The 16906-nt window shown below is 39.9% G+C and overlaps 1 protein-coding gene across 1 annotated transcript in view; it reads left to right on the plus strand.

Annotated features, from left to right (window-relative positions):
• Positions 1–226: 226 nt before the first annotated feature.
• Positions 227–16906, plus strand: part of cgnl1 (cingulin-like 1) — a 31403-nt gene continuing 14723 nt past the window's right edge. The window contains exons 1-8 of the mRNA XM_079867229.1: positions 227–359; positions 2773–4413; positions 4546–4640; positions 7984–8089; positions 8542–8643; positions 8955–9103; positions 9610–9751; positions 10271–10483. Coding sequence (XP_079723355.1) covers positions 2821–4413; positions 4546–4640; positions 7984–8089; positions 8542–8643; positions 8955–9103; positions 9610–9751; positions 10271–10483 — 2400 coding nt within the window. The 5' untranslated portion in view covers positions 227–359; positions 2773–2820. The remainder of the gene's footprint in view (positions 360–2772; positions 4414–4545; positions 4641–7983; positions 8090–8541; positions 8644–8954; positions 9104–9609; positions 9752–10270; positions 10484–16906) is intronic.

Raw genomic sequence — 16906 nt, forward strand, 5'->3', positions numbered from 1 at the left:
TTCACCGATACTGGAAGCACAAGTGCTTAGAAGGCCTCCACCCAGTTTCTGGCTGTGCCTTTGTGTCTTGAGATCAGCTGAAATGCGAAGGTAGCCCTGTTCATCCGTCATGCCGAGCAGATCAGCTGATCGTGAATCAGCCTGCGGGCGGCGCGAGGGTGGAGTGAGTGACGGCTGTGGGCGGGGCTTCGCGCTCTTCAACAGTCCGTGTGCTTGAAGTAAAACTAGTCTGAAAACAAGACGTGCAACAAGTGACTTTGACCAGCTGAGAGGAGATGGAGCTTTCGCATTGTGTCATAGCTTTTTACAGAGCTTGACCAACAAATAAACGCATTTTGTGGGATAAACGACAGACAACGGTAAGTGTTGCTTTTGGATTATGTTTTTATTACCAAAAAAAAAAAGTGTGCGAAATTGCTAGTTTAGAGGCATTTGGGCGACATTGCAATAGATGAGCTAAAGTTTATTAAAGCATTAAAATGAAAGTTGATAAACTTTAATGAGCACCCAAACAGGCAGTGTCCTTGTATGGGGAAAATTGCTTTGTTATTAAAACTGCACCTAGTGCTTGGAACATCTGTTGGGATGATGCGTTTGGTATTAATGACGCAAAACATTAAATATTGTACAGAAAGCAATGGAAAGCAAAATTTTGGCTTAATAATTGGCTTGTTTCAGCTGCATGGTGCATAAAAATGCAACCCCATAAATAAATGTAGCATTATTGAATATAATCAGATTGTGCATTTACAGTACAATGTAAACCAAAGTGTAAATTAATTCACCTATATATATATATATATATATATATATATATATATATATATATATATATATATATATAATGAACTAATATGTACTAATAGTGCCCATGCAATCTGTCTGATGTAGCCTATGTAAAAGCTAAGGAAAGTTCACTGTAAGATGACTGAGTATTCCTGAATCCCTCCTGACAGAGTTATAGTGGTTGCTCTGTCATGTAGAGAGAATGATTATCCATAAACCTCTATGTTGAACATTTTTTGGTGATGCTGTAGCTGTAGCCATGTTTTTGGTCTGGATCAGGGCCAAAGTTGACGAGTTGTTAGAGTTAAACTTAGACCGTTTCACCAGAAATCTCTGTTTTGAGTTTCCCTGGAAGTGGAATGCAGGTTGAGGACATGCTGCAAGGGTTTGCACGGCCTGTCCCTGTCAAAGCTACACATTTCCAGTGGGCACAATGAGAGGAAAGGAGCTACATTAACACCATTGAGTTCCTCTGCACACAGTACATGTGATACAGGAGCTGAAAGAGGCTATTGTGTCATATTCTTTTTTTCTGCACCAGAGCTCTGTTCCTTATGGATAAGGGGGCTTGCCGCTTTTTAACTCGCCCTTATTGTTCTTTCTCATCCCCCTCTATGAGGCTGGAAAGTTTGAGTCCCTTTGCTCTCTTGAGTGTGGCTGCCGATGAGAAGGACTTTCCCTTTTAACTTGCTTCTTTATTATGATGTGCGTCTTGTGATTTTGTAGTAGTTTTATAGAAGTCTTCCAATCTTATGCTTTCAACCTGTAGTCTCTTGTGACGCCTTCATTCTTCACTGAACAGATTCCTTACTTACCCATTGAAAATGAACCAATGCCATCTTTGTTTTCTTCATTGTCAAGCCCTCAGGGATCTCACAGGTTGCATGCACTGTAATACACTGCATGCTTTGGTCATATCATTTGCTGTTGCACTTGCAACAAAGACATCAATATGACTAATGCAATCTTTTGTTGGCTTTGATGTGAAAGGATGTTATCAGTGGGGTCCAGAGGAAACTGATAATAGCCTGTTGCCTGGTGTGATGCCTGTAGTGGGGTGATATTTTTGTAGCTTTGTGTTTTGCTATTCTTGAGGCAACATACTGTTGCTCATTACATAGGCTGTCACTAAAATTCTTTGGAATTAATTGAGATGTGATTACACTGATAAACATATAGTATGAGTGTAGCTGGGGTTTTTTTTTTTTTTTTTTTTTTACAGTTGAACCTTTTGAATTAGTTGTACTTGAAAAAACAAATTATTCTTTGGTTATTTTCAATAAAATATCAGCTGTTGACAAGCAATTTAGTCAGCTGTTTCAAGACAATGGAATACAAAATCTGACTTCCTCTGCTTTTTTCTTCTGCTTATCTTTCTAACACGGCCCCCATATTTTCCAGTGACATCATTAGCTTTTTTTGTGCCAATGTTTGTTTTTGTTTAAATAACCCACACTGCTGCCTCCTTTAACTTTAGTCAGCAATGTCAATGTGCTTAAGATTATAAAGTCTGCAACTGGGCTGAAACTGTCTGCATGCTTGGCAGGCATGCTCTTACTAAGTAAGTGGTCATTATTGTACTGTGTGAAAATGCCGTCAAATACTGTAAGTCGTCATCTAACTCCAGTTCCTTGGAAAAACTACAAAGATAGTAGCACGGGCCAACATCAATGTGTGTCTCAGATTAAATTCCAAAACCCGAGCAAAGGATCTGTTTAAAAGTCTTTTAATGTCCTCGATTTGTCCAAACAACCTTTGTTTGTATTGGGGGATCATGCTAAACGCTTTACTTTGCCTTTTTTTGGTTTTGGGTTTTGCCACACAAATTTAACCCAGTTACCTTAACTCCGTTTTGAAAAAGGTAACAAACTGTATGGCATACTCAAATTTTGTCAGACAGTCTCATTAGGATCTTTTAGAAATGCAAAGATACTGTAAGCATTACAAACTTCTTGTGTAATAATGAGATTATTGCTTTGTTTTCAGAGGTGAGCCTTATCCACAGAGAGGGATTTGGTTGTTTCAGTGTTCCTGATGGAGTCTTACAGAGTTAGCGGCATGCCAAACCCTGGACTATCACAAGGCTATACGCAGCCTTCCCGCACAAGAGGCCAGAGCAATGGTACTTACGGCCTCAGTATCAGAGTTCAAGGTATAGATGGACACCCCTATGTGGTCCTTAATAACCAGGAAAGATGTCCAAACCCCTATGCAGACCCTCAAAACAATAATGGATATATGGATTCTGAAAACCCAAACAATTATGACGAATATGATTTCAAAGGAACCAGGAAGAATCTTTCTGAAGGCCCATATGTGGATTTTATGTCTCCGAAGGTTCATGGAGGTCCTCACAATGGAACTGATCCTAAGAAGCAATCCAGTCTTTTAAACTTCCAGAAGCATCCAGAGATTCTCAAGCCATATGATCCTGAGAGCAATACTCTCGATAGCTTTCGTAGTCTACCTGTAGTTGAGACTCAAAATCCCTACCCAGGATCTCTACCCAGAGCCAACTCCCCAATTGTGAGCCAAGCCCAATCTTCCAGCCTAGTTCCAGAACCATCTTTTCCAGATGACAGGGGACACGCCCAACCTCAGGTTCGTCCCCAGACACTCCCGTTCAGTGTCCAGCCTCAAACAGGTCTAACCAAAGACCATGTTCTGGCCCAGCCTCAGGTCAAACGCCAGATTCAAGCGCAACCTCAGGTCAAGCCACATTTTAAAACTCCAGTGCCCTACCAGACTCCGCCTCAACCCTCACAACGCCTCCCAATTCCTCAGGCATCTACAGTAACCAGTAACCCAAATGACCAGACCAAGGCCTCTTCTAGACCTCCCAGCTCAGTTAGTAGCACCAATTCCAGTCTAGAACGGAGTCGACGTGAACCAGATGTGTTGCCCTTGCGCCGTACTGACTCCAGTGGCCCGGTGCTACAGTCTTCCTCCCGTAACTCCTCTATGGGCTCCACCACACCAACAAAGGAAGACCAGTTGGACCAGCTTTATGCAGAAACTATCAACCGGCATGAGAACCGGCGCTACATCCCTTTCCTGCCTGGCACAGGGCGTGACATTGATACTGGTTCAATCCCAGGTGTGGATGAGCTCATCAAGAAGTTTGACAGCAAAGAGACTCAGCAACGCAGGGGTCGGTCAGGGCGGAGGAATCGGCTAAACCCAGAAGACCGCAAGCGCTCCCGTAGTGTTGATAGTGCCTTGCCATTTGGTCTTGAGGGTGACACTGACTACTTGGATGAGGTTAGCAGGAATCGAGGCAGATCTACAGAGCATCTTCTTCGTCCGTCTCTGCTCCTGCAGAAGACCCCTGGAGTGAAGACCTCCCTGATGTCGCCAACTTCCACTATTGGACCCAGGATAAGCCTAAGAAATGTAACGCAAGTCAAAAGTGCTCCAGGCTCTCCTCAGGGGACAGTCTCCCACTCTTCAGCTGCTATTTTGGGGTTCAAGAATCCTCAGAGTCATCCCTCTGTAGCACTTGCAGAGAACAAAAATGAAGAGGCCAAACTATCACAGAATATGAAATGCCTGACAAGTCTGAAAACAGGATCAATTTCTCGTCCTGCTGTCAACAGTAAAACAACAAGCACTGAAGTGGATGCCCAGGTAAGAAAGGATGGACTTCCTCTGTTATTCTAATATATTCCCACTATTATGGGGAGACCAGTCATTTGTTTTATGTTTATGTGTTAATATAATGACATGTATTTCTTTTCTTCTTCTTTTTTATTTGCTCAGGTGACACCTGATCTTCTGAAAGGTCAACAAGAGCTTTCACAGCAAACAAATGAAGAGACTGCTAAGCAGATATTATTCAGTTACCTCAAAGATGGGTGAGTGTACTTTACAAATAATTGTGTATGTTTTTGTAACATCAACACCGATATATTTCTGTTAAAATACTTTTTAATTGTTCACTTATAAGTGACACATGAAAATCTAAAAATGTCATGTCAGTGTGCACATATTGAGCATTACTGTGTAAACTTTTTTTATTTTATTGTATGCATATACAGTGGAGAAAATAATTATTTGATCCCCTGATGATTTTGTAAGTTTTCCCACTTACAAAGAAATGAAGGGTAAATCATTTTATGGTAGATTTATTTTAATGGATATAGAGAGAGAATATCAACCAAAAAATCCAGAAAAAACACATCATATATATAAATTTATTTGCATTTCAGTAAGTGAAATAAGTATTTGATCCCCAAGCAAAACATAATTTAGTACTTGGTGGAGAAACCCTTGTTGTCAATCACAGAGGTAAGACGTTTCTTGTAGTTGGTCACCAGGTTTGCTCACATCTCAGGAGGGATTTTGGTCCACAGATACTCTAAATCCTTAAGGTTTCCTGGCTGTCGCTTTGCAACTCGAAGTTTTAGCTCCCTCCACAGATTTTCAGTAGGATTATAGTCGGGAGACAGGCTAGGCCACTCCAAGACCTTAATGTGCTTCTTCTTGAGCCACTCCTATGTTGCCTTGGCGGTATGTTTTGGGTCATTGCTTGAAGACCCATCTTCAGTGTTCTGGCTGAGGGAAGGAGGTTCTTGTCCAAGTTTTTACGGTACATGGCCCCGTCCATCAGCCCTGTACCCTTAGCAGAGAAACAGCCCCAGAGCATAATGTTTCCACCTCCGTGCTTGACTGTAGGGATGGTGTTCTTGGGGTCATAGTCAGCATTTCTCTTCCTCTAAACACGACGAGTTGAGTTGATGCCAAAGAGCTCAATTTTGGTCTCATCTGACCACAGCACTTTCTCCCAAGACTTCTCTGAATCATTAGATGTTCATTGGTAAACTTCAGACGGGCCTGAACATGTGCCTTCTTGAGCAGGGGGACCTTGCGGGTGCTGCAGGATTTCAATCCATTGCGGCGTAGTGTGTTACCAATGGTTTGCTTGGTGACTGTGGTCCCAACTGCCTTGAGATCATCAACAAGCTCCTCGCGTGTAGTTCTGGGCTGATCCCTCACCTTTCTCATGATCATCCGTACCCCATGAGGCAAGATCTTGCATGGAGCTCCAGATCGAGGGGGATTGATGGTTATTTTGTATTTCTTCCATTTCCTAATAATGGCACCAACAGTTGTCTCCTTCTCACCAAGCTTCTTGCTGATGGTCTTGTAGCCCATTCCAGCCTTGTGCAGGTCTACAATCTGGTCCCTGATGTCCTTTGACAGCTCTTTGGTCTTGCCCATCGTGGTGGAGAGGTTGGAATGGAAGATACAGATTCTGTGGACGGGTGTCTTTTATAACAAGCTGACATTAGGAGTATCTTCTTAAAGTGAAAGGACTAATCTGTGTTTCAAATGAGCACATAACCAATCTGTGGGAGGCAGAATTCTTTGTGGTTTGTAGGGGATCAAATACTTATTCACTCGATCAAATGCTAATCAATTTATAACCTTTATATAATGTGTTTTTTCTGGATTTTTTGGTTGATATTCTGTCTCTATCAGTTAAAATAAACCTACCATAAAAATTATAGACCCTTAATTTCTTTGTAAGTGGGCAAACTTACAAAATCTGGGGATCAAATCATTATTTTCTATTATTATTATTTCTATTATCAATATAATTATATTATATACAGTATATAATGAAATATCTTAAATTATTCATTCATAATTATTTGTTTAATAAATACTGCATTTTTGGAGAGTTGCACCACATAACATTTAAAAACGTTACCTTGTTCTAAAAGGTTGAATTATTTGAATATATAAGAGACTTAATTTATTGACCTTAACAAACAGTCATGAAGGTCTGCATGGCTCCTCTATAAGATATAATTTCCTCTGTTGTTTTCTGCTACATTTTGATTTAACCACAACTTCAATTTGGCACACTAACATTTTTGATCATAATGCTAAATTATCACAGCAGTTTTTACTTACTCAATAGTATTCACTCATTTTTTTCTTAGAAGTGAGATTTTACATGGAATTTGAAGTAGTTTCCACTTAGTCTGACACATAATGATAACAGTTCAAGAATTTTACCTCCCCTACATTTTTTCTTCATTTATGTACAGTAGAATCATCTACATACAACTTCAACCCCCACACTTCTATCGTATTCTTTCAAGGAAAAAGGAGGTTCTTAAAGTTCCTCCTCTTAACATCTCAAAACAATCAAAATAGCAAGTCATTTATTTCGATAAATTTTCATAAAAAGCTGCTTGCAAGATGTTCCAGACCGTTCTTCGCCCAATATAAATGGTTTTAGCACACTGCCAACAACTAAAATCTGTTATTTTGCTTGAAGGTCTAAATTTCCACCCAAAGCAGTGCTGTTTCCTTCTCTCATCTAATCCTACATGATCACTGCACAGCTTCAAAGGCATGCTGTAGGTGCCCAACCTGCTCTAGTGAAATAGCTGAAACCGTGCCCTCCCCGAACTCCATATTCTTGATGTCAAAAGTTCCGCCCTCTCTGCATTCCTCATGTGATGTGTGGAGGGAGGTGAGCAGAGTGGATTATTCACAAGTATGTGTGAACCTTCTGAAGCCCTGCAGATCTAGGATCAGATGTCTTCTGTTCAATAGCAACCATTATTACAAAAGACAAGACTTGTCCTGAGGTAGTGGTTAGTTACCATTCAACGGCACGTGCACCAGGTTAAGGGTTATGGTGGTTGTAATGGAGCAAAACAATATTGTTGCCAACAGTGTTCTGACATGGCGACATCACTTACGTCATGAAACCGTTAATAACAGTCTGTTCTGCGGGAGGTGTATGTATGTTTGAAGGAGAGGCGGTGCTGGTCTGTTGGTTTCTCCCTCTCTTTGTGAAATGTAATGATACGCTTCAGTTTGCTGTATACGCATGGCACTAACCCAATGTTCTGTGCTTTTCCCTGATGCATCACTCGAGTGCCCTGGGAACATGCGGGCATCAGACACACATTCCTAGACATGTGACTTGTTAAAAGAAGGCAATAATTAGGGTGGGCAGGTCATAAGGTGACACATCAAAGCTTGAGTACTCTGTACTCTCCACACAGGCAAAGAGCCAGGCTGATTTTTCCCAGAAATGTCAGGGATTATATACTCTGATCCAGTCCACACACACACACACACACACACACTATCAGTATCAACACACTTTGGCTGGGATAAAGAGACTCTCAAACCATCCAAGTAAATTACGAGCAGTTGTCTTTTGTTTTGCAGGAGCAATGATAACGATGACACTACCAAGAGAAAGGTCAACCTGGTGTTTGAAAAAATCCAGACCTTGAAGTCACGGGCCGCTGGAAACGTGCAAGGCGACAACAAAGTGAGCCGTTGTTGTGGCATTGTAATTGGGTTCAACAAACAGCTAAGACTGTGAGCCTCTTATAAGAGGGACTTAGTCTATCTCTTGGAGAAAGTATAAAGGCTGGCTGAGGTTATTTACTTGGCAAACAGCATAGTCATGGCTAATGTTTCAACGTTTGCAAGCAAAATCAGACCAGAACCTAGTCTTTTTCACTGTATTTTATTTTTTATTGTATTTTTGTTCATTATTTTATTACATTTTTATAAACACGTCTACAAAATCATGAAATCTTGTATATGAAAAGATTAGCATATGAATAAGCATTACAAATACTAGAAGTATTTCTGATTAGAACAGAGATTATTCTTGAGAACCCGCTGTTTTTATTCTACTAAAATGTGAATCTGTATCTAATCGCTATCATATAGTGCTGAAAAGAGCTCTGTTGCATATAAATGTTTCTCTCTCAGGCTCCAGACCTTGCAGCCCAGACTAGAGCCCTTCAGGAGCAGAAAGCCGAACAGGAAAAAGAAATTGCTGATCTTAAGAAACAGCTTGAGAATGAAAGCAAGGTAAAACTCTCTCTCTCTCTCTCTCTCTCCACTAATACCTCTACTACTTTGACTCGTCAATTGCACCTTGGACCCCTGCTCTGTCTGTTTAGTCAGTCTATTAGAAGCTTCCATGTTGACCGAAAATCCCACTCCTATCACCCCTTAAGATCAATAATCAAATTAACCAATTACTGGCTTATTCGAAAGACTGGGCCTAAATCCAAAAAAAGACGCCAAGTGTCTCAGACTGACAATGATTTTGAAGGTTCAGTAAGGTTACTGTCATTTCATGTCCTCACTGTCATTTCTTATTATGTCCCTCCCTGCAGAAGCGCAGTGATCTGAGCGAGACTCAGCTGAAGGCGGGAGCAGGAATGAAAGATTTGAGGAGAGAGCTGGAACAGAGTCAAGCCGAGTGCAGCAGACTTCGGGACAAGCTTAGTAAAACAGAGGATGACCTGCGCACTACAGTGGAGGAGTAAGATACTGTCTTGTGGATGTGGACAGACCCACACAGAATCTGTGCATGTAGAAAGTTTAGCAAAAGTGGAACACCTGTAATCGAAAAAAACAAAACAGTTTAACTGTCACATGTTAAACTCTCAGCTCGCATGTTTAACTCCGCCTGGCCCTTCTTTAGCTTATTAATTTTACTTTTGCGCCAGCGTTCACAAAGAACACATCTGTCTATGTTTTCTTTGTAGACTTTGGAGTAAAAGTAAAATTTACAGGTGTTGGCCCAGATGAAAATCCGTCTAACACAGTGAAAATCTACACTACCATCAGATATGCAAGTTTCTGTGATTTCTCCATCCCGTAGCTAAGGTTGTCAAAATAAGGTGCAAATTATCCTCTGTGACATCATGGTTTGAATTGGCAGGAGTTTATATGGACATGAGCTCAGCAGATTATCAGGCATGTCTGCGTTGGCTCTTGTTTCACTTCAGAATGCAGCTATTCTGAGTGTATTTTTGTGTATATCAGACTCTTCCAGGTAAAAATGGAGAAAGAGCAGTACCAGACTGAGATCCGAGACCTGCAGGACCAGCTCTCAGAGATGCACGATGAGTTGGATGGAGCCAAGCAATCTCAAACAGACAGTACAGACAAAGAGGCCATGATGGAGGTACAGCGTTAAAACATATCTGTACATACTGTTCAAAAGTTTGGGGTCGGTATGATTTCCCCCCCCCCCCCCAAAATTGATAATGCTAAAAAAAATTCTTGAGCAGCAAATCAGCATATTAGAATGATTTCTGAAGGATCATGTGACACTGAAGACTGTAGTAATGATGATGAAAGATCAGCTTTGCCATCACAGGGATAAATTTCATGTTAAAAATGTATTGAATAAAAAACAGCTCTTTTAAAGTGTAATAATATTTCACAATATTATTGTGTTTTTATCGTATTTTTGATCAAATAAATGCAGCCTTTGCGAGCACAAGACACTACTGTCAAAAATATAAAACGGTACTGTATAACTTCTATTGAGGCACATAAAATGTCATGGAAAGCTGTATATTTCCCATGCAAATTTTACACTGCAGCAATCTATAACACAACAGAAAATTCTTTGCATATTCAAATGAATTAATTCTTGAGGCTGATGACAGAACTTCTAACCATGTGCTGTTCTCTCTAGGACTTCATGCAATTGAAACTAGACCTCCAGGACCTGCTTCTTGCCAAAGAGGACCAGGAGGAGCTGCTGAGGAGGCGTGAGAGGGAGCTGACCGCTCTTAAAGGAGCTCTGAAAGAGGAGGTGGCAACTCACGATCAGGAGGTGGATAAACTTAGGGAGCAGTATGAAAAAGAGATCCGTAAGCTACAAACAGCAGTGGAGGAAGCCAAACAGGTGATAAATCTGGCTTTTTACATTTTTAACTGTTTGCAAATAAAGCAACAACAGCAGTGTTTTGTGTGATGTTAGAAACCATGTAAACACTTCCTGATCATATTCCCTCCATACCTTCCTATCATTTCCTGCATATAACAAAGTAAATGTGATGTTTAAAGTATTTTTATGCAGGTCTAGCTAGCATGCTATGTTATGATCATGGCATATGTTAAGACAAACATAATGTTTTTCAAATTATAATCTCAGGTAAAATTTAATATTATGTCACAGTATTATGTTTTGATTTGTATAGTTTATAGTTTAAAGTTAGATTAAGTATAGGACCACTTTCAGCTATTATAGTTTGTCAGTTTTAATAGAAATTCATTTCCTAGTGACTTACAGTAGTTAATAACAGTAGATGATTTTGTTCATATGAGGGGAAAGCGCACAATAGAACAGAACAAACAGGAAGAGAAGGAGTGAAAGAAGTAGTCTGAGGACAGATAGGTGTCCAGTCCACAAGTAGGTGGAACTCCTTCTGCCTCCCTCTTAGCTCACTTCCTTTTCCAACAAAGAAACTCTTCCTGTCCAAAGGAGGCCATTGTTGTCTTAGTTTAAATGTATTTTAAAGGAGTAAACAGACAAAGAGTTTAATTTTGGTCAGGTGCCACAGTAATCCTGGTGTGTGCACGCATTGTGCCTATTTTTGAAATAGCTGCACGAACGGATGTCAGAAGAATAGAGCATAGTTTTGCTGTTGGATATTTGAGAAATGGAAAAATAGACAGATTACAGACGTTGGATTTCTGGATATTTTAGTGAGTGACCAAGCCACTAGGCTAAACGAATGTTACCATGCGCCTCTTCTTTATGGGGTTAGTGTTGATAGGAAGGCCCCATGTGGAGGAACACTGAAGGGTGAAGCACTAAATGGAGTTTATCACTGCTTAATTGCAGTGGCAGGCCGTCACTAATCTAATGAGGCTCTGATGGGGCGGATAGCTGGTCTCTCTCTCTTTCTTTGAAAATGAATGATGGGATTGTTTCATATGCAAATAGCTGGGGAATTGCACATGGCCAATAAGTGGGTCACTGTGCAGACAAGGGGTCTTACAGATGACACAATGGGAGATGGTTTGTACAAAAAGGTTAGTTTGATTTGTTTGCCTTTTTTATTCTACAAAGTTTGCATAAGAGTTTAGACTACTGATCCCAGGTTTCCCAGTACAGCTTGTGTGGATGTTTCTATAAGGCTTTTGTTACCAGCAATGGAAAAAATGTAGATGGTGATCAGTAGAAATCTGAGTTTGTTTTTGTTCACTTTTACTGCTGCATATAAAGGTATTGCACTGCCCCAATAGCAGGAGGGGGAACAGAAAGGGAGTGGGGGGTCACAGCAAGAGATTCCTGATTCTCAACGGTTGGGAGTCCTTGTGAAGAGATTCTCTCCCTGCTCCAATAGCTTTCCCTGTTTTCTTAAGGCCAATTGGCTGCACCTACAAACGGCAACTGACACTTCGTCGGGTTTTGTCAGATCAGTGTGTTGCCATTGGTCGGCGCTTATTTTTCGGGTGTTTGTCCGGTTGTGGAATATCTGTGAAGGGACAAACTGTAATATGGTGATTGTCTGCGTTGGTTGGTATCTGTCGGTGCAGTGTGAATTTGCTCTTTATTCGTAACTGGATTCCTTCACAAAAACCTGACCAAACCAAACCCAACCGTCTTGACTTCAAACACATATTTTTCCTGATTGCTTAGAGAATTAGTACCAAAAACTATTCAGTAAAATTAAAGCAATTATATTACATCGTAAGTTATTTTGCATCTTTATTTGAGATGCAATGAGTTAATATTTTATAAAGTGTTACATAGGGGAATAATGGCGGTGCTTGTAACAAAACAAAACCTTTTGTTTTAGATATGATTTAGCTTTTTTCATTATAAGTCTATTAAAGGGATAGTTCACCCAAAAATGAAAATTAGCCCATTATTTACTCACCCTGAAACCATAGGTGTATATGACGTTCTTCTTTCAGACGAATACAATCAGAGTTATATTAAAAAATGCCCTGTCTCCTCCAAGTTTTACAATGAGAGTGAATGGTAGTATGCGTACGGTCGTCTGGCGGAAGCTAGTTATTTTAGATTCTAAAGTTATAAATGGGTTTTTTCCTTCAAAAACCCATGGCTTCACTTCAGAAGGCCTTTATTACCCCCCCCCCCCCCCCCCCCCCCCTGTTGGAGCCGTGTGGAGTGTTATCATGGATGGATGCACTTTTTTTTACCTTTTGGGTGAAATAACCCTTTTATCATACTTTTTATTTTATTTTAAAGTGCATTTAAATGTTTCTCTTATATCAAAAGATGGCAGGTAGTAGGGTTTTTTTTACTACCATTTTTGTTTTTTGAAAGAAGTCTCTCAACAAAGCTGCGTTTATTTGATCAAAAATTAAGTAAAAAAGTAATGTTGTGAAATATTATTACAATTTTGAATAATTGTTTTCTATTTTAATATATTTCTAATATATTCCTGTGATGGCAAAGCTGAATTTTCAGCATCATTACTCCAGTCTTCAATGTCACATGATCCTTCAGAAATCATTCTAATGTTCTGATCTGCTCAAGAAACATTTATCATTCTCATCAATGTGGGAAAAAAAGTTGATTTTCTTTCTTCAGGATTCTTTGATGAAATAGAAAGTTCAAAAGACCAGCATTTATTTGAAATAAGAATAGTAATACTGTTACTAGAGATACTGTTTATTGAACAATCCCTATCAGTCAACCACTACTGAAAATCCAAAACAGATCTTGCATCGGTATCAGGATGTGTAGCCTTTGGTGTATTTGAGTGCAGCACCGTAACTGTGCTGTATTTGTTTGTTTTGTGGGTTGTGGCTGATACAGAGCAGTAACGGTCTCCTTGGGGCTGTTTGGGGAGCCGGCAGTCTCACAGGACGTGGTGTGTTTCCTCAGGTGATGATAGCAAACTGTTCCGGCCTGCTCTGTGGTGATTCAGCTGGATGCCTGAGTGGGAGAGGGGAAGTGGAGGAGGAGATAGAGGGACAGAGGGAAGTGTAACATTGAAAAAAAGAGCAAAAACAGTGAAGAACAGCCATAGGAAAGCAAATACGAGCTTCAAAGAAATTATGTGCATCTGCATTAGTCTACATTCTCACCCTTCAGCCTAATAACAACAAGCTCAGTTGGCAGTATTTCAGTGTCTTGTTGGGCAGTGACAATGATTATAAGCGATTACTGTGACAGTTCATAGTCTACATATAAACAGCAGCCCTCATGCGTGACGCACACTGTGCGTGTAACTAGGCCATTGCAGGGTCTTGACTACAGGCTGAGCTCGGTCCAATACTGGCCTGGATTCTTCAGCCATTGTTCTCACTGTCCCACTGAGCCAAAGTCCCCTGCTGTCAAGAAGTGTAGCGTCCTGGAACCCTACAAACCCCCCACCACGAGCTCAGCAGAGGGGGTCTGACCCTCAGACCTCCAGGCTTTATGGGATTAAACACAGAAGCACAAAGCTAAGGATTTAGCCCAGGCTCCAAATGATTCCAAACTTCTTGGCTGTGGTCTTAAAGATGGGAGAGAGTGGAGCATGAAGACAGATATATCTGTAATGTTCATTGAAGGTAGCGGTGGCATGTGTCTTTGTGTGTAGAAAAGAAAACAATTGATGGGTCGCTTTAAGTTACAATCACACCCAGTCTCATGACACCATCTGTATGTCTAAAGTGTTTATAAAGTGTGTTTTGAATTTGGCTTTTATTAAGGAGTTGACTGGGAAAGTTATTTGTCCAACCTGCTTCTCATTTCTGTTCTAGTGTCATAGCTACATGGTGAAGGAGTTGTTTTGTTTATTTACACTACCGTTTAAAAGTTTGGGGTCAGTAAGGTTTCTTTTTCATGTTTTTGAAAGAAGTCTCTTATGCTCATTTAGAGACGGTTAACAGACACTGAACTGAGATGCAGGCCAGTAGAACGAAAAAACGTATTTTAACTTGAGTGCCACATTTTTAGAGCAGTTTTTAGAGCGGTTAAAGGCATCCGTCTACCGCAAGTTTACATTGAAAATGGAAAAGTAGCACAGTGGAATGGAAAAACGCGTTCTGTGTGAACGCTAAGGCTGCGTTATTCGATCAAGAATAAGGTAAAACGGTTATAGCCTATTATGAAAAATGATTACAATTTAAAATAACCTTATGTTTTAATATATTTCAACATGTAATTTATTCCTGTGATGGCAAAGCTGAATTTTCAGCATCATTACTCCAGTCTTCAGTGTCACATGATCCTTCAGAAATCATTCTAATATAAAGCTAAAGACATATTTCTTATTCTTTCTTTATTCTTTATTTTAAAAGGAACAATGTGCATTAATTGTCCTGAGCACTTGGGTCCATCATGTAAATGTACCAGATTTAGCCATACAGGCTAATTTTCTCTAAATATTGCAGGCTAATAGTCCCTAAATATTATGATTGAAAGCTATTTTTGTGGAAACCGATACAATTTTTGAGGAATTGCAAGAAAAAGAACAGCATTTATTTAAAATAGAAATCATTTGTAACATTATCAAGGTCTTTACTGTCATTTTTGATCAAGTTAATCTGTCCTTGCTGATAAAAGTATTCATTTCTTTGAATCTTATATCTCATTGACCCCAAACTTTTGGTAGCTTACAAAAAGCAAATGAACATCGACAGTGTTGCTGTTCCCCACCATTTGTGAATACAACAACTTTTCTCTATGGCCTCTATGGCCTCAGATTTGGCAGTAGAACACATTCCAAAAAGTTCTGGGATCTTTCTGATCACCAGAAACTCATATGATTACATTTGTTTTGTAATGTGTCCTCCTAATGCATCCCGACCCGGGCCACATACTTTCCTAACACATTTCACCACAACAAAGGTTTACAACTTTACAACTGCTAGGACAAAAATTTGGAGAAGTCATGCACAAGATTTAATTTGATCTTTCTTACATTCTCTGCTTTTGAAATCTGTGTGCACTGCTTGCCACCCTCCTCATTGAAAGAATACAGTATGTTTTCTTCTCACCCTCCCTGAAGGACGAGAGGAGGTTATTACTGGCGTCTTATGCAGCTGGAAAGAAGCCAGTTCTTTTCAAGCAGCACATTTTCATTTCCAGCTTGAGCACCTCTCGCCTGTCCTCAGCATTTCGTCCTGCTTCGGCACATTTGTGTGTATGCGCCTCTTTGTTTAGGAGCAAAGCTATTGTAACGTATACCACCAAGATGCAGAAACAGACCCGGTGTTGTTTGGAGCCAGAGTGAAGCTTGAGTCTTTGGTGTTGCTGTGGTATTCAAAGGCTGAGCACTTTGTGCCTGGCTGATAAAGTTTCAAGAACCTCGTATGACCTGTCGCTTATGTTCCTATGGTTGTGTATTCTTATCTTTCTGTCGAGTTACAGCACTTTTATTGAGAAAATCGCCTGGCATGTAAACAGAAGTCACATTGAAAGGTTGACCATAGGAATAGATGACTAATTGGCCTTGGCTCTCACAATGAAAACACGAGCTTGGTTGCTTTCATTGAGGTAAAAACCGATCTGAATTTTGGACACAAGGAAAGCAGGATTTCCTGTAGTTTTGCACATTCTGAGTATAATGTAGATGAAATCACTGCTTACACTTGCTGAGGGACCAGTTAAGTATCAATGCAGTGAATCATTGTCATCATTACAGAGCATTGAAACACTGTGCACAGTTGTGGTTTGTTGTAACAATTTTGTTACATGTGATTTATTTATGAAGGTCATTGTGTTTTAATGTGAAATTACGTGGGGTTTTTTCTAGTGATAATTTCTCTAAACCGTTTTAACAGATCTTTAAATGATATTAGTGTGTGGTAAGTAGACAAATGTGACTTCTTTTTCCAGCTTTTTTCAACTTTAACTTTTTGTCAATTTAATATATTGAGAGAGAACGCAAAATAATTGACTTTTTTTTCCCCCATCTCATATTTTTTAAGGGCTTTGTAATATTTATATATAATGAAGAGTAGAGCAGGATATTTGTAAATGGTGTGACAATGGCAGTCCATTTGGTGCTGGGTTTGACCTGTGATTAAATTTTGCTTTTGCATTCTGGATGGCTTTAAGATTATGTTGTACCCCGTCAGATTATAAATCTGACATGTAAACTTGAATGATTTGAGAGTGGATTAGAGAGGTTTAACTCTTATGAAGTACTGTGCTGCATGTGAAGGAGAAAATCATGGTGAATTTGGTGTGGCTTTAGGCAGGTTTATTAGTTTCACTGAAGGTTTAGGCACTAAAACGGTGCTGTGAAGATTTAGGCCGCAAAGCTTCAGGACACTCTGTATCCTTGCTTGGAGTTCATGAACTGATTGTGATTCTCCTGCCATTGTTATTCTCAAGCTTTTAAACACACTCACA

The sequence above is a fragment of the Squalius cephalus genome (assembly GCF_949319135.1).
Source record: "Squalius cephalus genome assembly, chromosome: 3".
NCBI classification, from domain to species: domain Eukaryota; kingdom Metazoa; phylum Chordata; class Actinopteri; order Cypriniformes; family Leuciscidae; genus Squalius; species Squalius cephalus.